The 19,382-nt window shown below is 38.6% G+C and overlaps 2 protein-coding genes across 2 annotated transcripts; one reads left to right on the top strand and one right to left on the bottom strand.

The window, feature by feature from the left end:
* The first annotated feature begins 756 nt into the window (after positions 1-756).
* Positions 757-4,396, top strand: LOC125190980 (phosphoinositide phospholipase C 2-like). The gene is made up of 9 exons (XM_048088422.2): positions 757-1,169; positions 1,818-2,014; positions 2,281-2,416; positions 2,488-2,730; positions 2,810-3,033; positions 3,155-3,272; positions 3,534-3,671; positions 3,756-3,842; positions 3,914-4,396. Exons 1-9 carry the CDS (start codon positions 837-839, stop codon positions 4,205-4,207), a joined length of 1,770 nt encoding a protein of 589 aa, XP_047944379.1. The 5' UTR covers positions 757-836; the 3' UTR covers positions 4,208-4,396.
* Positions 4,397-15,936: 11,540 nt separating this feature from the next.
* CCR3 (CRINKLY4 related 3) lies at positions 15,937-18,424 on the bottom strand. Its single transcript, XM_048082629.2, has one exon. The coding sequence runs from the start codon at positions 18,351-18,353 to the stop codon at positions 16,032-16,034; it is 2,322 nt and encodes a 773-aa protein (XP_047938586.1). The 5' UTR covers positions 18,354-18,424; the 3' UTR covers positions 15,937-16,031.
* Positions 18,425-19,382: the final 958 nt, after the last annotated feature.

The raw sequence follows: 19,382 nt of genomic DNA, 5'->3' as shown, positions 1-19,382 counted from the left end.
ATGGTAAGTTTGAACCATTCTCTGATGAGTGGGGACCATAATCCATCTTATAATCCTTCATTTTCATGTCAGTCGCTCAACAAATTTGAGAATCACTATATGGTCTCAATATTTTGAATCCATAACAATTTTATACACTTGAGCCACATAGCTTAAACTTTAATTGATTGTTTCCTTATATTCAAAAGGATGTGTTTGTTAACATAACTAATGAAGCTATTATACAACGATTTTAGAAAATGAAAAATAGAAGAGAAATGTTATGATATAACTGACTTTTATATTTAGACCGTTGTTTTATTTTTAAAATTGTTATTGTGTTAAAGCCACAAGAATGAGATGGAGAAGAAAGATGAAATGTGACAAAAAAAAAAAAACAAGAACACTTGTGTATTTCATTTAAAAACTTTTACTCAATCTTATATTGTGAATGAGCATATGGTTAAAGAGTATTTTTAAGGTGAAATAATTATTAATAAAAATGAAACTGTAACTATCCGTAATTAACGATTTCGGTTGAACACATGCCAATAAATGACAATGGAACTAACAATATATTATCATGAAAAACTATTTTTAGCATGGTTTATTACATCAGAGGCTGCTAATAAATTAAATTTAAAATGTAAATAGTGTAGCATGGCGACGACGATAAATCCTTCTGAAAACGCTGATGGCAAAGTCGAATCCGTGGCCAATCCGCCGCGGTGGCGACATATTCCACATCTTCCATTCCCGTAAAGCAATCTCTTTATTTTTTGAATCAAATCCAAGCAACCTCTTCCCTTTTCCCCAAGCAAACGTCGCGATCGTATTAATAAAAAGAATTGGGCAAGATGTCGGGCAAACAGACGTACCGGGTGTGCTTCTGCTTCCAACGGCGGTTCAGGATGGCAGCGGCAGAGGCACCGAATGACGTGAAGGCAATATTCTTCAAGTACACGGCGGCGAACGGGTTCATGACCGTGGAGCAGCTGCGGCGATTCATGGTGGAGGTGCAGAAGGAGGAGAACGCCACGCTGGAGGATGCGCAGGCACACATCGACGGGGTTAGCCACCTCCATGAGCTCAAGCATCTCACATTGTTCCACCGCCGCGGCCTCAACCTCGAAGGATTTTTCAAGTACTTGTTTGGCGATGCTAATCCGCCTCTCAATCCTAAACTCAGGGTAACTGTTTTTTCCCATGCATTACTTTTTATTCTCCTATTACATAGGATGAACAAACATATATTTATATCGAACATGAAATGGATGAGGAAACATGATGACAAATTCTCGGCCATTTATTATTCCTTCTTTCCTTTTATTTCAATGAAGTAAACTAGAATTTAAATGGATTTCAATAAACCAGAATTAATTAGGGTTGACGATAATTGATTAGTTCTAGTTAGTAGAACTTTCTTGTAACTCCTATATATACTTCCATGGTTGATGGAAGGAGTTATTAAAAAGTAATCAAGTATGTTTAACAATTTTAGTAGACCGAATTTGAGGATTATTAGGTCTCTTTAGAGAATTTCCGTATGCCTCTTCGGAGGATTGTTGTACGGTTCTTTGGAGGATTGTTCTACTCTTACTTTTAATTCCATTTCATGTTTATTATTTTGCTTTGTGCTCGTTTTTTTATCTCATCTTGACTCCATATCATATTTTTGTTATTTTTTAGATGAATTTTATGATGTTGTAATGACAATAAACTTCCATTCTTAGGTGAAACAAAGATGAAATTGAAAGAAACAAAACTAAAGTGTTAAGTTGTGGTACATGAAATTCAATTATCTTGATCTGATTATTCAATATTACTTTGCTGTTCAGGTTCACCATGATATGAATGCTCCACTATCTCATTACTTCATATACACAGGCCACAATTCATATCTAACAGGGAATCAACTAAGTAGTGATTGCAGTGATATACCAATTATTAATGCATTGCATAGAGGTGTAAGAGTTATCGAACTGGATATATGGCCCAATTCCACAAAAGACAACGTCGAGGTTCTTCATGGGAGGTATGTTTCATTGCAACTTTGTATTTATTGGACGTTGACATTTGAGTGTGTGTGATTGAAGGGTAGAGCATTATGCAGTTTAAGGCTAAATGAACTCATGAAGAATTGTTTTCTTGTTCCTTTTTAGTCATTAAGAATTCAATAGTGTTACATAAGAGTGATTAGTTCAGTTCTATAGGTAAAAAATAATCATGGAGAATATCTTCATCTTTCTACTTGAAATGATCACAAATATGATAGAGATTTTCAAATTTCTTGGTGCGTAGGACACTTACCACTCCGGTTAAACTCATCAGATGTTTGAGATCTATAAAGGAACATGCTTTTGTAGCATCTGAATATCCTGTTGTGATTACACTTGAAGACCATCTAACTCCCCACCTTCAAGCTAAAACAGCAGAGGTTCGTTTTATGGTGTTTGTAAGGGTCTATATGGTACTAACATTGCCTCATAATCGATTTCCTCATGACAGATGATAACCAAAACATTTGGTGACATGTTGTATTCACCTGGTTCGGAATGTTTGAGTGAGTTCCCATCGCCCGAATCTCTAAAGAGGAGGATCATTATATCAACCAAGCCACCCAAAGAATACTTACAAGCCAAAGATGCTAAGATACAAGAGACTAGCTCAAAGAAGAGAAAGGATGCTAGTAAACAAGAACCTTGGGGGAATGAAATCCAAAGTTTTGGAACTAAAACTAATGTAAACAAGGTTAGTTATCTACCTTGGATAATGTTGAGCATGTTTACATTATTTTGTATTCTAAGTTGCACTACGATTTCTATTCAAGGTTGGTTGCTTAGATATGGAGTCCAATGAAGAGGGCGAAGAAGATTTCAAGTTGGACCAATACGAGGCGCCCGAGTACAGGCGTCTAATCGCAATTCATGCTGGAAAAGGGAGAGGTGGAATGCATGACTGGCTAAGAGTGGAGCCTAATAAAGTCAGACGTCTTAGCTTGAGTGAGCAAGAGCTTGAAAAGGCCGTTGCAACTTATACCCAGGATATCGTGAGGTAAGTTGTCAATAAGTCCGTTTCTATCTTTTTTCAGCAAACTAATCTATCATAACATTTTGTAATTTACATCTGTGATTTTACAATAGACAATCATATTCTAGATATTGTTTCGATTCAGATTTACACAGCGGAATTTACTGAGAGTGTACCCTAAAGGCATACGTTTTGACTCATCCAACTACAACCCCTTGATTGGGTGGATGCATGGTGCTCAAATGGTTGCGTTGAATATGCAAGTGAGGGCATTTTCCTTTCATGATTATGAATATTTCAACTCCACCATAAACTATTGGCTTATGTTTTCTTGACTTTATGTCGATGTACATACATGTAGCAAAGCATAAAAAATGACCACAAATTTATATTTGAATGTAGAGAATAGACAAATCTAAGGGAAAAGATAGTTTTAAGTGTTAGTTTTGTGACTTTTGTCATGAGTTTAATCATTCAATGAAAAATTCATTCGAGCTAATATGACTTATGAAATTCCAAAATAGGGTTATGGGAGAGCATTGTGGTTGATGCATGGCATGTTCAGGGCTAATGGTGGTTGCGGATATGTAAAAAAACCAGAATTTTTGTTGAAGGATACCGATGCGATCTATGATTCATTGCCTGTTAGAATGACATTGAAGGTAAGCTCAATAATTATGTAGTTGGCTTCATCTGCTTAACATTTGTCAGTCTTTTATCTCATATGTACTTACTTGTTGCTATAGGTGACTGTGTACATGGGCGAAGGATGGTTTTATGACTTCAACCATACATACTTTGATAACTATTCTCCTCCTGATTTCTATGCAAGGGTAGCCATATTTACATCGAATGTCAATTTAAAGATGAAGTTATAGATATATTTTACTCCTTCTATTCTTAGGTGGGAATTGCAGGAGTACCGGCTGACGTTGTAATGAAGAAAACAAAAACGCTTGATGATAACTGGATACCTAATTGGGATGAGGTGTTTCTGTTCCCACTAACGGTTCCTGAGCTCGCACTTCTTCGGGTTGAAGTTCACGAGCATGACACATCGGAGAAGGATGACTTCGCAGGACAGACATGCCTCCCTGTATCAGAGCTGAGACAAGGCATCCGAGCCGTTCCTCTTCACACCCGGAAGGGGGAACGCTACAAGTCCGTTAGGCTACTCATGCGGTTCGAGTTAATCTGATCCGGTTATATTGTCTCTTGTTCTATTTTGTATGTGATGATAGTATTTGAATGCATAAACATGCTACTACAAAGAGGTGTCTTAGGGCATCAATATTGTCAACCAAAATAACTTAAAACGTTTCTGTATTGATGTGTAAATATAGTGATCGTCTGAGTACAAAATAGTAGCATTTTTGTTACAATCTAATGTATTATTCCAAATTTAATGAGCAGATTCGGCATGTCTCAAAATCTTAACATCTCCTATAAAAATACCCACGTTAGCATATAATGATCCTCATTTACTCACTGATTTTCTTGCAAATCTCTCAATTCCCTTGAAGATTTCATCAATTCCTCTCTTCTCGTTCTCATCAGTTCCTTTACTATCTTCTCCCACCACCCTCATAGTACAAATGCCTTTCATACCCACACATCTTGCATGACGGAAGCATACATCCGTTATTAGTCATTTGATATGTTAGTTGAATAAATCATATTCTGAATAGTATCTACTCTCTCCGTCCGCCATTAGGAGTCCCATTTAAGCGCGGCATGAGTTTTAAGAAATATTAAGAAAAACGGATGGAAAAAAAGTTAGTGGAATAGGGGTCCTACTTGAATATATTAAGTTTAAATGAAATGTGAATGGAATGAGTTAGTGGAAGGTGAGACCCTATTATACCATTTAGGGTAAAAGTGAACCGGGACTCCTATTCGCGGACGGACTAAAATGGAAAACGAGACTCCTATTCGCGGACAGAGGGAGTATAAAAGACTAAAGTTCATTTTTGGTCCTAAACATATAGTCATTCAAATAAAATCGTCCAATTCTTGTCTAAATATTTCCTCAGTTTCTCGCAAGATTCAATTACTTCATTTCTTTGATGAAATTAGGGATTTGTCCATTAAGTTAATTCAACAAAGTTCAAGAAAACACATAAATTTCGCTAGAAAATCAACCGAGTTTAGTCTCAACGAACATCAACTCATAGACACAATTACAGCTAGAGATTCCGGAATCGGCTGCAAGGGAGAGATTCTGCAGAGAGCTCAAGTCGCCAATATGATACGCTCAGATTTTGCATTCTTTCAATGCCATCATTTGGTTTGTTTTGAGTGTCAAAGTTCCATTACATGTCTATAAATTGCATATTTTATCTATTTTGGTATTTTGATGTGTTTTGTGAGAAATGTGCAAATTAAAGCCTAAAAAGATAGCTAAAAGTCGAAGTTGGATATCTGAAGCATTCGAGAAGCCCAGCGGTCCGCTGCAACAAAGCAAGCGACCGCTGGCTGCCAACGACCGCTAAACAGATAGCGGTCCGCTTCGAAAATGTTGAGCTGAAAAGAGGAACACCTCCAGCGACCACTGGGTTGTGCGCATTAATCGCTCTGGAAGATCAGTAGCTACGGGACAATTGTCAGTGACCGCTAAAACAAAGTGCAACGACCGCTGATCAAGAGGCAAAACCTGAACACATTACAGCGGCTGCAGGAGAAAGTGCAGCGGCCTGCTGGGAAAGTGTGGCACATGGATTTTTGACCTATCTTCTCTCCAAGATTTACCATACTGTGCTGAATATTTGCCATAATTATGGGACACGAAAATAAGGCTATAAATACCCCCTCAAGTTTCATCAATAGAGATCATTTTGCTGCATAATTCCAAAGCAAGAATATTTTGAGAGTTCTTCCATTGTTCATCAAGTTCAAGGCGTTTGAAGAAGAATTGAAGAGAAGATCAAGGCTACAAAGATTCAACCATTGGGTTTTATCAATTTAGTTCTTATGTTTTCTTTATTTTTCCTACAAACTATGTTTTAAGATTATTCTATTATGTGTAACTAAACTCATAGAATTCTAATGATGTATTAGTAGCAACTTTGGTTATTGATAAGGCTCGTTTCATGCATTGGTTTAGGGTTAAAATTCTGTGCATTTGGGGCGCTAATGTGCGTTTATGAGTTCAGGTGCGTAGTAAATCTGCCGAACCCAAGAGTTGTTGTTACCTGACCTGGCAGATGCAAAAGAGATGGAATTGAAGTAAAAATCAGACGTCGTCGTTCGGACCTGGGAGAATCAAAAGTTGGCGACAGGAGCAGAATGGAGCGAGAGCAGATTATTTTAAAGAGTCTTACTCAAGGGCAAGAGCGTCAAATCACCAGAGGGATACCCTAGGGATCAGAGCCTCACAAATATAAAGAGCTCAACCTTGAAGAACAAGACAGACCGTGAACGGCACTTCTGCACTTTCCTAGCTCTAGCTCTAGTTCCACACTTCAAATTTTCATTTCGTCTGCTGCGCACTTGGATATGGAAGATTCTGGCCACCGTGGTTCTCATCATCATCGTTATTTTGCTGTGTAACACCGCCTTGTGAAGGCGAAGAAACAATCTTATTTGCTTTCGTTTAGTACTTTGTGGTTTTTAAGTTTCGCGACTTTAGCTCCTGACCTTGATCTACTGGATTCGGACCTATTTCTAGTTATTATGGAAGTTTATGTTTGCTTTTGGTTGGATATCGCTGAGTTTATGTTTATCTCTTGCTTTTATCTTTCGTTCTTGTTTGTCATTGGATGTTTGGAGCTGTGATTTGTTGGTTTGTTGATGGAGGTTGGGGATTTGCGTATGGAGATGTCTGGAGTTGTTGAATCATGGTGTTTTTGAGTTGGAGTTTCGCGTATTTGGTGTTTGTTGTTTACGTTGTGCATGATTATGGCTATTCACTTTCTGTTTCTGCATCCTTTAGGTCCAGTAGCGTAGATCTGTTAGTTAAGGCTTTAATTTCTCGTTTTAAGTCTAGTTCTAAAGTTTGCTCTGTTTTCATGGTGTCTAATACTCTGTTTTATCTGCTATTCTCGTTTGATTCCCGAAGAAGATGAAGTTGTTGGTAGTTAGAACCAGATCTGCTTTATGACAGTACTTTTCTGCCTGTACTTTACTTTTTCTGCATATCCTCCAGACCCTGTCAGTGCGATCTGCTTTGTCTCTTTTACTTTTCTGCATGCTTTTCCAGACCCTGGTAATTTAAGGAAACTTGTCTTGCTTTTCGCTTTATGCTTGTCTGTCCAAATTAGGAAAGTCTGTCTAGTTAAGTTTACTCCAGCTGTTTTAGAGCCTTAAAATATCTCAGTCATGTATGTTCCGTACATTCCCAGTTCTTAGACCCAGTAGGTAGAGTTAAATTTTTCTATCTCTTAGACCAAGTAGTTTTACGTTCTCGACCCACAAAAATTGCGTGGCAGAAGCCAACCCCCTTAAAACATCCTCAAATGCAGTTTCGTAACACATTCTTCCTCGTGGGATCGATCCTTTACTTCCCTGTGCTAAGTTGTAGTATAGTGGGTTGAGGTTTTTGAAGGAATAGAGTGCACCCAACGACCCCTTTCTAGTAGTTTCATGATCTTCTAGCCTCTGAAGTCTAGTCGAATCCTCTGGACCCGTTAGATCGAGTGACACATAGCACGCACTGCACTCTTAGGACTTGTCAGTTATACAATTCCTATTTATTTAATATCTGTTTTGTTCATTACTTCGCTTCTATTCTAAGTGTTGGATAATTTCTTCATGTTTGAGTGACACATTCTGTGATGATCTATTGGCTTGGTACATAATCGTGAGAGGAGGTTGGCGAGCTAGAAGATTTTAGTTTACGTTACAATTAGCTTTCCTTAAAACGTCACTGTTAATTGAGAGCGAGAACATTAGGAGTCTAAGGAGCCTTTAGGAGTTACTCCCTCTGTCCCAGATAGTTTGTTTCACTTCCTTCTTTGCACTCGTTTTGAAAAAATAATAATAAATAAGTAAAGTTGAGAGAGAGTAAAATAAGATAAAGAATAATGTAGGTAACACTATTCTCTACATTATTCTCTCTTTTACTTTACTTTCTCTCCACTTGAACTATTTATTATTATTTTTGCAAAATGAGTGCGAAAAAGGAAGTGGGACAAACTATCTGGGACGGAGAGAGTATTAATCTAGGATTGACAACCCTACTGTCTATAATCCACTTTGTGCCACATGGACAATATAGTTGCGACTCGTTCTAGTGAAGTACGAAATGTGCTAGGGTGTTGTAGTTGGAATTTGTATAACCATAACTGTGAAAGCACATCCCTGGAATTCCCTTATCTCATATGGTTTCTCTTTGTGTTTTATCTGCAATCGTAATTTCCATTGTTTTTGCAAGTTTTACTTTAAAAAAAATCCAAAACCTTTTGTTTCTCCAAATAGTAGAAGAAGCCTAGTAGAAGATAGAGGTCACCACGGTTCAAGAACCGCTGGTTCCCGGTTCGGAACCGGCGGTTCAGGTTCGAAAAAATGTCGAACCTGAACCGACCCTCCTAGGTTCCGGCGGTTCCGGTTCAATGTCGAACCTGAACCGACCCGCCTAGGTTCCGGCGGTTCCGGTTCTTGAACCGGTTCAGACACGGTTCAACGCCGGTTCAAGACCGGCGGTTTCCAGACGTTTACGGGCCGGTTCCGGTTTGGACCGCCGGTTCAAGTTCGGTTTTTTTTTAATTTTTTTTAAAAATTTATTCATTTATAGTACTAATTACAAATTACACCTTGTAGTTGTAGTCTTTTACTATCGAATAAATAAATAAAACGAGAATGACAATTGACAAATAGAGTAGAAGTCGACATTGGAGTTGGACAATTGGAATTTTATTGATACAATTATACAAATTTGAACGATATGTCGATATTACAAATACAAATGTTGAAAATTGAAATTACAAAAGAGTCAAAAGACTTAATACATAACATAATACATGCTTGTTAGCTTGTATAACAATTTAAATAAAAAAACTTGAAGTTAAAAACAATAAATTATAAATGTAAATAGATAGTATATATATATATATATACTCTTAGTCGGCGAAGGAGATGTTTCTAGATAACTAAATTGAGGATACCTTTATCAATTCAACCTTAATTGTTGAGTTTAATTTAACCATCAACAATCATGGTAGAATTGTCAAAAGTCTCCCGGATTTGGTCTTATAGAGAAGTCTTCTTCACCGATTAGAGTATATACAAATACAATTATATAATTGTATTTGTATATTTTAAAGTTGAAACAATTGAAAAAAAAAAAAGAAATAAAGGAAAAGGACTTGAGCCCAACTTAAATTTAAAATTTAAGTTGGGTTGCCTACGTATCCTTAATGCTCAATTACATTAAGGAATTAAAGTCCACGTAGTTTTCTTACCTTACTTACCTATTTGGCAACCGTGAACCGGAACCAGAACCGCGGTGACGGTTCGGAACCTGCAAACCGCCGGTTACGGTTCTTCATTTCTTGAGAACCTGAACCAGCCCGTCGGAACCGCCGAACCTTATCCGGTTCTGAACCGTCACCGCGGTTCCGGTTCACAGTTCCGAACCGCCGGTGACGGTTCCGGGCCAGTTCAGCCGGGCCGGTTCGGTTTGGTGACCTCTAGTAGAAGATAGCCTATTTGTGTTCGTTTTCCCTATGTTCGATATCTGGTGCTAACCTTTAGCTATATTATGTATACCATGTATACTTGCAGGATTATTTAGTGCTAATAAAAAAGTGCATCACAATAGTGGTTAGAAACCAACAAAGGACACTTTTTAGAAAAAAAAAAAGTTGTTTTCTTGGTAAAACTCAATATGCTCTCTATGACAACTTGGAGAATGAATGGATGACGGTTCAAGCAAGGTGGACTTATCAAACAATGAATAGTACGCCTTTCAAGTACATTATTACTCTATCTGTCCACAATTTAAAGAACCTTTTTTTGTTATTTTGGGATGTCCGCGATTTAAAGAACCATATACTTTGTTCCACTTTTGGTATGCAGTCCCCACATTCTACTAACTCTTTTTTCACTCACATATCATTATAAAACTAATACTCCATTTGTCCCAATAAATATGAAACATTTGTAAGAAGGAGTACTTGTAAGAAGGTTCATTGCAATGAAAAGTCGGTGGGTATGGAGAATGTACAATTGAAGCACACAAAGTACACCCGAATGGCTAACAGTCCTTAAGTGACAAGGAGGCGAGTACCAAATAGGCTCCAACTGATCAAGTGACAAGGTGGGTGGGAACATAAAATTGAAGTCTAGAATAACTCTCTTGATTAATACAAGGCGACTAAAGCGCAAAGCCAAAGAGAAGGAAGATGTCACGAGTATTACGACAAAAGATGACGTGGGTAGTGTTCGGACTATATTTGAAACGTTATTTTTTTTAGTCTGAATTTGGATAATTCAATAAAATAATGATGATGTGTAGCTGAACTTGCCATTGAGTCATAGCTCACCGCAATTAAGAGCTATACCCCATAACAATTGCAACAATGACAATCAGACATATTCGACTAAGTTTGGGCTTCAAATATGTGAGAAAAAACATCATGGGAGGGGGGAGAAGGAGAAGAAGAGATGTGTGTAATTGGGGTTGAATTGGTATCTTTCTCCTTGCGCTCTCATTATCACTTTGCGGCGATGGTTACAACTGTCGTCAGAGCCCTACGATGATAACACAATATATCGTATGTAATTCTCTATAAAACAATGATTAGTACAAGGTTGTGGATAATATTAGCGGTCTCCACATCCCTATGGTTATAACAAAATATGGCGTATGTAAAGAAGAGATAAGGGAGTCAGAGAAGCCCTACAGTGGTGGTGCATTGTTGAGTGCAGGGAAAGGACTAGTAACAATGTGGCTTCTAGATTGACGGTTGTCCCGTAGACCAACACAAGTCTTTTTAGCATGTTCTTTCCTCACTCACACGCACCTTGCGAAACTTCCTGAGGGATCACCTGATAGGGTTGGTATACTGTAAAGTATGTTTCGAGCCGAACGGTTGCTATTATATGGTAAACTCTACACCCACTTAAAAAACACTTTATCTTCCCTCTGTACAAAAAAATTTATCTCATCTATGTTACAAAAAGATGTTTTAGTTGTAGTTACTTTAGCTCAGTGCTAGACATTGTTTGAAGATCTATCCGAGTGTGGTTTAGGGGTGCAGTTGACTGAGTGCGGTTGACTGGTTGTAGATACTGATTTTAAGCTAGATTTATTACAATTTTATACAATACGACAAATGCCTTTTGCATTGTTTTTTATTACTAGGCAATTTGAAGTTCAGGTTTTTGCACGTGTGTCGTGTACACGTGTCCCTCCTTTCAACAAGATTTATAATTTTCTCACTAATGCAACAAATATTACTAAGTATAAGCGGCAAGAGCGGGGTCGAACCACAGAGACCATAGACCTTCTCGAGATTGTTTCTACGATACAATCGGAACAGGGGTCGGCTGCTGCCACACATTCATTGAGTTAAATTAAATCTACTTGACCTGTCAGTATTGAACTGGACTCTATCTACCTAACCTAGGGGATGGAAAAAGTACGGACACTTGCAACTTGTGAACTGGAGTTAAACTGACTAGAATACCTGTAACTGAAGGAACATGCTTAAACTTTCCCAAAATAGACGGACAAAGAAGCAAAAGTAAGTGGGGGCCATTTTTCCTAAACAGGCTAGGGCTAGCAGAAAGTTGTGAAAAAGAAAAAAACCAAAAGCAAAAAGCAGATCTGATTTTCTAACTAACTTCCACTTCATATTCTCCAAACAACCAAGTAAAAACAGAGCATGGAACAGAACTTCTACACCATTGACGAAATAAAACAGAGCATGCTTCAAAATGAGACGTAAACACGAAATTCAAGCCAGAACTACCAGATCAACTCTACCGGGTCAAGCAGAAAGCGAAATGAACACAGATTACCTTGCATGCATTACCTAAACTATCGGATCTCAGAAATCGAGCACGTGAACAACTAAATCTCAACCTCTAAACTACTGGAAATCATGTAAAAAGCATGGATCTAAACATCTAAGCCACCAATTGCGAAAAGCATCCAAGAAACGTAAGTAAATAGCATCATTAACATGAAAATAAACACCAAAGCTTCATAAAACTGAAAATAAGTCGAAATAAGAAATCAGCAACTAAACTAAACTAAGCTAAGAGAGCGGTGGCGTTAAGCGCCTTTGAGAGCTTCCTACCTAAACTACAATAGTGTTAAGCGCTCCCTCTTCATTGTGGAAAGCTTATCTTTATAGAGTGACTTTAACTTCAACCCTAAGGCAACTTCTTGTCGGTATTTGACCATTTTACCCTTGCAATAATTGAGGATCTTCATGTCAGCACGCCATTCTGTCTCTTTGACCAGGTAGATGACTTTTTCTGCGTGTCAACTCCATTCCGCCATTCTGTCTCCTTGACCAGGTAGATGACTTTTTCTGCGCTTTTGCTCCATTTCTACTCTTGTCGTCAACTTCCTGATTCTCTTAGGTCCGAGCGATGACTTCTGGTATTTTACTTCAAAATCAGCTATTTTGCATCTGCCAGGTCAATTAGCACAAACTGCTGGATCCAGCAGATTTCTACACACTTAATATCAAAATTTGTACATTATTTCCCCCAAAAGTATATAATATCACCCAAAACCAATGCATGAAACGAGCCTTATCACAATTCTTCTGCATGAAGCAACAGTCCTTGTTGGCAGATGACACAAAAAGAACTAGTATAACACTATCTCATATTAGTATAATAAAATAACTGCAACCAATATATAAGTCAATGAACCCAGTGACGAAGCCACACTGGGGCCTGGGGGGCCACTGGGCCCCCCAGCCATCCTAACTGTTATTATATATATATGCTTTAGCATTACTTTGAACTAGTCCCAGCGCAGTTGGTCAATTTGGCCTCCATTCATCCATTAGGAATTGTGTTCGAATCCCATGAACCACATTTGATATTTTCTTTTGCAAAACACTAGATATACTTCTTTCACTTAGTTTTCTTTATGCACACCACTGAAGCTGATTCTATTTATTTTTTCAATTTATATATTTTGTTTATTTCCAAGTTATTTATATATTCTGTTCATTTTATAAATTTTCATGTTGGCCACTATGCAAAACCTTTTTACTTATAATTTTTATCATTCATAAATTTCTTACTTTTTTACACATCCACATCTACTAATTAATCTAGTTTTAATGCTTATTATTTGTGTCACTCTGCAACATTTGATTATTTTAAACAATGCATAGTTGATAAATTACATACTTTTATACTTCAATAATACTCCTTATATATGAAAAATATTTTATACTATAATATTAATAAATTTTAGTCTAAGAATATACTCCATAATCTTTATTCATTTCTTTATAATTATCATTCAAGTCCATCTCAAAGTTCTCTTGTTAAAGATTCATAGAAAATTAATCAAAGTTCTCAAAGATTCATAGAAAATTAACTAGTAAATATCATAAGATTTAATCATTAAATTAATGAAAAAAGTAGTATTTTTTCTTATGATATTTAGTCATCAATAAAAATATTTGGACCCCCCAATAAATTTTTTTTGGCTTCGTCTCTGAATGAACCATCCCTCTTATTACCAATTGGTTTTGTCATGGAACCCTATGAATATCCAGTATTTTTTATACAATCATAAAAAAAAAATCGCCTTTTGAGGAAGGGTTATTTCCATGTTATAGCTTGAATTTTGATCTTATGGCTAGTTATTAGTTTGAGCTTAGTAATATTAGATAATTATTTTCGTTACTCACGCGTCTTAACAAAATCTTTGTTAGCTTGTCAGCATTAAAATGACCAAATTTATTTACAAATTTTGATATTGTATACTAATTACTAGTCTTCCAAAATGCATAATTAGTGTGAGAATGATTGAAGAGTATGATTGTTTGAGGATGAAGATGACATAGATGGATTAATTCTCTTTCGTTACATCAATCTTCAGTGAATGACCGACAAAGATAACGTGACAGGAATCTCATCTTCCAAATAATTTGAGTGAAAAGGAAATATTAGTAAAGTGAAATAATAACAAAAATAATTTATTACCCAATAACATGGAGTACAATAGATTCCAAGAAAAGCAGTTCCTCGTACTATTTTTACAACTCAATCACTAACAAGAATATATTTGAATACACGTTGGCTAATCGATAGAGTGGTAATATTTACGGTGACGCTATCTTTAAATTTATATTCATAGGGGCATGTTAGGGTGCCACCACCCCTTAAAATAACACCATATCACCATTCCTAGCCAATCATTTGTACACGTGGACGAATAATAAGCTGACACGTGGCAAAAAAAAAAATAAACGCCAAAAAAGACGGGCAGCAATATGCTGGCCTTTAAACAGCAATTTTTCTTGAACAGCAATATCCAACACGTTAGACAGCAATTTATAACGTGTTGGATATTGTTGTGTAACGTTTATAATATTGCTGTATAAGCGTTGTCACGTTGTCATTTTAAGAGGGGTTGTCATTTTAACACAAACCTATATTCATATAATTATAAAAAAAAAAAAAAAAAAATTGAATACGAGTATAGTCTTGAAATCTTTTATAATTAAAGTTAGAGCGTAACTATTTTTTTAAAGTAAAACGTAACTATTTTTTTAATTCTTTGTAATATGAAAGTGACTAATTGATTATGAAGTCGTTTTATTAAGGCTATATGAAGTAGTAATATTGATATCCCATAATCCCACGTCTTGGCTCCCAAAATATATTGTTGGTAGAAAAGTGGCACACACAATTTGAAGTTAGAACCGAAAAAAGGACTCAATTATATATGAATTGAATCCCACATCAATGTGAACACCCAAAATAGAATGTATGTAGTAGCATTTGACTCAATTAATTTCATCAAATATGAACACAGCCTAATTTCTCTCACCGGCCACCAATAAAACCACCACCACCACCTCCTCCCAACGTCTCACTTTATACTGCATTTACTAATCATTGCTGTTTTCATGTGTAACCGAAAACTATTAATGTATTCTTCATGTGTTTTGGGGTAGGTATTAATATTTCCAGATTTACTTTGATTGCACCGCTGTGTGATTACTGGAAAAGGCTTTAGTTAAGGCCCTACTCATGTCGACATCTTGAGTGGTTGAATATGGCTCTAATTGACTGATTTTAGTGATTGCTTAAAAATCAATTCAACATTAATGTAGAAGATTAGGCTTTTGAAATAAACACCAAAGCAATCAATATATTAACATTACATAGATGCATAGGAAATTTAACAAGTAGAATTAAACTTGTAGGCTGCACTACCTGCGATTTATTTTACTCCGTCCAAAAATTAATCTTATTTGTGTAAAGTAAGTGAATTGTGGAGAAAAAATCGATAAAGTATGAGAAAGAAGAAAAAGTATGAAAAGTATGCGAGAGAAACTTTTCATTTATAATAACGAGACTATTTTTTATGGACGTTCAAAAATGACAAAATGAAACTATTTTTCGTGTGGACGGAGGAAGTACAATTTATAAATTTGTAACATCATTATAAAATAAAATATAATGCTTGATACAATTAGTCCAATATGATAATGTCTTTGTTAAAGAACTAGGACTACAACATTTCGTCGAAGCTTCTATGCAATCGTGTCCGAAGGAAAATTCTTCCTAGATACTCCTATTGGACAAGAAAACAAAAGAATTTGCACTTGAAAAGTAAAACAGCACTGAGTAAATTAATGGGTACAAAGAAAATAAAATTCATTTGAGACTTGGCCATTCGTGGCACCTACACTTGAAATTCTAGCATCAATTACACATTTTGTTTTCGATTATTTGGTTTGGTTTCTTCTGGAATTCTTTTCACAGCCAAAGCAAAGCCAATAATCTAACATTTTTGGTATAGAAAAATAAACGTGAATTTACAAAATGCTAAACCTAAAACAAAAAAAATAGGTCAAAAAGAATTTGAAAAGAATTCAATCCGAAGCGATGGAAATTGTCCCGCTGGAAATGCTACCATGGCTCTCTTCACACAGACCCAAAGCTCGATCCAAATTAATGATAATGTCACTCATGGAAGGCCTATCCTTCCCTTCCAAATGCACACAATGCCTCGCCGTGTACGCCACCAGCTCCACCGCCTCCATCTCGTTCACCTCGGCCGCCCCAACCCGCCTGTCCAGGATCCGGCCCACTTCCCCGGCCATGATCGCTGGCACGGCGTAGTCCACCACGCTCACCGGCGCTCCACCCTCGTCCGCGTTCTTGAAAATCGCCCGCTTCCCGGTCAATAGCTCCAGCAACACCACCCCAAAGCCATACACGTCGCTCTTCACCGTCAGCACATTGAGCCCGTAATACTCGGGGTCAATGTACCCGACCGTGCCCGCGGCCTTCATGGGCCGGTAGTCCCTCTCGTCCTCCGGCCCCATTAGGGATAGGCCGAAATCGGACACCCTCGCCGTCCAGCTGGCGTCCAGGAGGATGTTGGAGGACTTGATGTCACGGTGGATGATCGGGGGGACCGCGTAGCTGTGGAGGTACTCGACGCCGCGGGCGGCGTCGAGAGCGATTTTGATCCTCATCCGCCATGAATTGATGACGCTGCTGCTTTTCTCGACGTTGCTCTTGCTGTGGAGGTGATCGTAGAGAGCTCCATTTTTCATGAAATCGTAAACCAGAAGCCTCTCTTCTTTCTCCTCGCAGTAGCCTACTAATTTAACTAAATGCTTGTGATGCAATCGCGAGAGAAACGAGATCTCCGATTCGAACGCGTTTTCCTTCTCCTGGAATTTCTTCGCTTTCGACCCCGATTCGCTCCGCTTGATCGCCACCTCGCGGCCGTTGGGGAGTTTCCCTCTGTACACCACGCCGAAGCTGCCGGCGCCGATTCTATTCTCGGCGGCGAAGTTTCGCGTGGCCTCGGCCAGATCGGAGAAGAGAAACTCCGCCGCCTTGTCGGCGTGCTGCTTCGACGACGTGCCGCTCCGCTGCCGCCGCATCAGGATCGACGCCTGCCGCCGCAGCGTCGACGATCGCGACGGCGGATTGCTGCCCGAATTGGTGATCGTCGGCTGTACGGAATTGTGCACCTTCTTCTTCCCGAAACAAACGCCGCTACGCCAGAGACAGTAAACCACAGAGCAAATCCCTGCGAAGCCGCCGACGGATCCTACAATTGCGAACGCTAATAAGCCCCTTCTCAGCCCCCGAGAAGGACTAGTGCTTCTAGGCGGAGGCAGAGCAGGATCGGCGGAAATCGGATCACAAGGAGCGCAGATATGGCCGTCTCCAACGCAGAGCGTCTCGTAATCGGGATACTCGCCGCAGGAGCACGGCGTCTGGACGCAGGGCCCGGGGAGAGTCTTCTGCAGCGGCAGCAAGTTGTTGGCGCTGGTAGGCCATCCGGCGCCCCAGCAGACGACGGAGAAGTTGCGGCGAGTCAATCCACAGGTGAAATTGAAACCTGCAACAATCGATTCGAAAGAGATTCCATCGGTAATGCTGCTCGAGAACTCTCTGTCATCTCCGCCCCAGCACACCACGCTGCCGTTGGACCTCGTGATCGCGCACGTGTGGCTCGCTCCGAGCGCGAGGTCTCTGTAATCGCCGGAGGTGTTGGCCGGTATATTCAGTTGACCGGTGTCGTTGCTGCCTTTGCAAATCACGATTCCTAAGACGTCAATTCCGCAGGCGTGATTCCCGCCGACGTGGATATTGAACATTGACAAATTTGCAAAATCTAATTGGACTGAAGATGAAGAGCCGCCGCCGTCGCCCCAACACAAAACTCTGTTGGTAGTCTCAGTAACACCGCAGGAAAATCGGAGCCCCGACGAAATCATGCGAAATCGATCGGGAAATTGAACGGAATTTCCGCGCCAGCAAATTGCAGAATCGGAAGTAGTATTCCTCAATGCGCAGATTTGGGCGTCTCCGATTGCGAGGGAGGTGAGGGGGGCGGAGGAGGTGTTGTAGATGCGTTTGGGGGCGAAGGTGGTGTTCCAGCAGAGGAGGCTGAGGCCGCCGGAGCGGACGGCGCAGAGAGTGTCACGGCCGCCGGCGAGGTAATCGAAGGAGACGGTAGGGAGGATTGGGGGCAGCAATTGGCCATCCCTCCAGCACTGGATTTGTTGGATGGCTTGTTCGGCTGCTATGGAGCAGACGGTGGTGGAGGATCCGTACACGGCGGCGATGGTGGCGCCGGAGCCGCCGAGCGCGGAGGCTGGCGGCGGAGGAATCACGGAGAAAAGGAGTAGAATGGTGGCGGATATGATGCCCAAAAAGGATCTCGTCATCTATGAGGAGAGTTGTTGAAATGCCTCCTCATTTGCTAGAGAGAGAGACAACACAAATTGTATGACTGTATTTGAAAGTTTGGTCTTTGGTATGAAATCCAAGACATCTTTTTCAGTCAATTTTTTTTTTTTTTTTTTGTTCTCGTGACTTTTCCTTATTCGCAATTGTAGGGCTTTATTTTTTTAGAAACATGGAATAATTGCATTTAATACTAATATTTCGAATCTTGATTATTCAATTGATTCAGATTGCAAAAAAATAAATAAATTTAATTACCACTGTCCTCTTTTTCGACTAATTTATACTCATTCCAATCCAGTAATAAAAGTATACTCATCCCAATCCCATAAAAAAAGGTCAGTGAAATATTTTTATAATAATTATAAATAAAATGAGTTAATGCATTATAGGATTTACTTACAAAAATAGTAAAAAAGAATATTTGTGCATTTAACAAGAATCAGATAAATATGAAAATTCATGGAGATTGAAATGAGTATACGATAATTCAAGCTGGTCAACTGAAGTGAATTTTGGTTACCATAGTCTTGTTTCTTCGACTAAATTACATATGATTAACTGAAATATATGAAAGAGGGAACATCTTTTTAGGTCCACGAACTTTGCCAAAATATTATTTTAGGTCCGTGAACTTTGAAAATATCATTTTAGGTTCATCAACTACAGGTTAATATCATTTGAGGTATTTTGAAATTTTTTTGGACGAAAATACCCTTAAGACCTTCAAAGGTCAATTTGGACAATTCTTTCGCCAATCATCTTGCATCAGAGACATGTAATCCAACAATTTTTAACGGCAAATTTTTATATTTAAATTCAATTTAGATGTTAATTGATCTCCATTTTGAAATTCACCTCCGAATGACAATCCAAATTACTACCTCCGTCCACCAAAATTTGTCATATTTCACTTTTACCATTTTTGGTAGTGAACCACATATTCCACCGACTCATTCCTATTCACATTTTATTATAAAACTAATATATAAAAGTAGGGACCCACAATT

The sequence above is a fragment of the Salvia hispanica genome, chromosome 5 (assembly GCF_029641045.1).
Source record: "Salvia hispanica isolate PSC_SH4W2 chromosome 5, Shi_PSC_v1, whole genome shotgun sequence".
Taxonomy (NCBI): Eukaryota; Viridiplantae; Streptophyta; class Magnoliopsida; order Lamiales; family Lamiaceae; genus Salvia; species Salvia hispanica.
The sequence above is the reverse complement of the archived record's forward strand: the minus strand, read 5'-3'. Positions and strand labels throughout refer to the sequence as shown.

What these genes read in the sequence shown, in the direction of transcription:
- LOC125190980 (XM_048088422.2), top strand. Translation starts at nt 837, where the DNA reads ATGTCGGGCAAACAGACGTACCGGGTGTGCTTCTGCTTCCAACGGCGG. An exon ending in GTCGAGGTTCTTCATGGGAG is followed by an intron (nt 2,015 to 2,280) that starts GTATGTTTCATT and finishes CTTGGTGCGTAG; the next exon opens with GACACTTACCACTCCGGTTA. An exon ending in TTCAAGCTAAAACAGCAGAG is followed by an intron (nt 2,417 to 2,487) that starts GTTCGTTTTATG and finishes TCCTCATGACAG; the next exon opens with ATGATAACCAAAACATTTGG.
- CCR3 (XM_048082629.2), bottom strand. Translation starts at nt 18,353, where the DNA reads ATGACGAGATCCTTTTTGGGCATCATATCCGCCACCATTCTACTCCTT.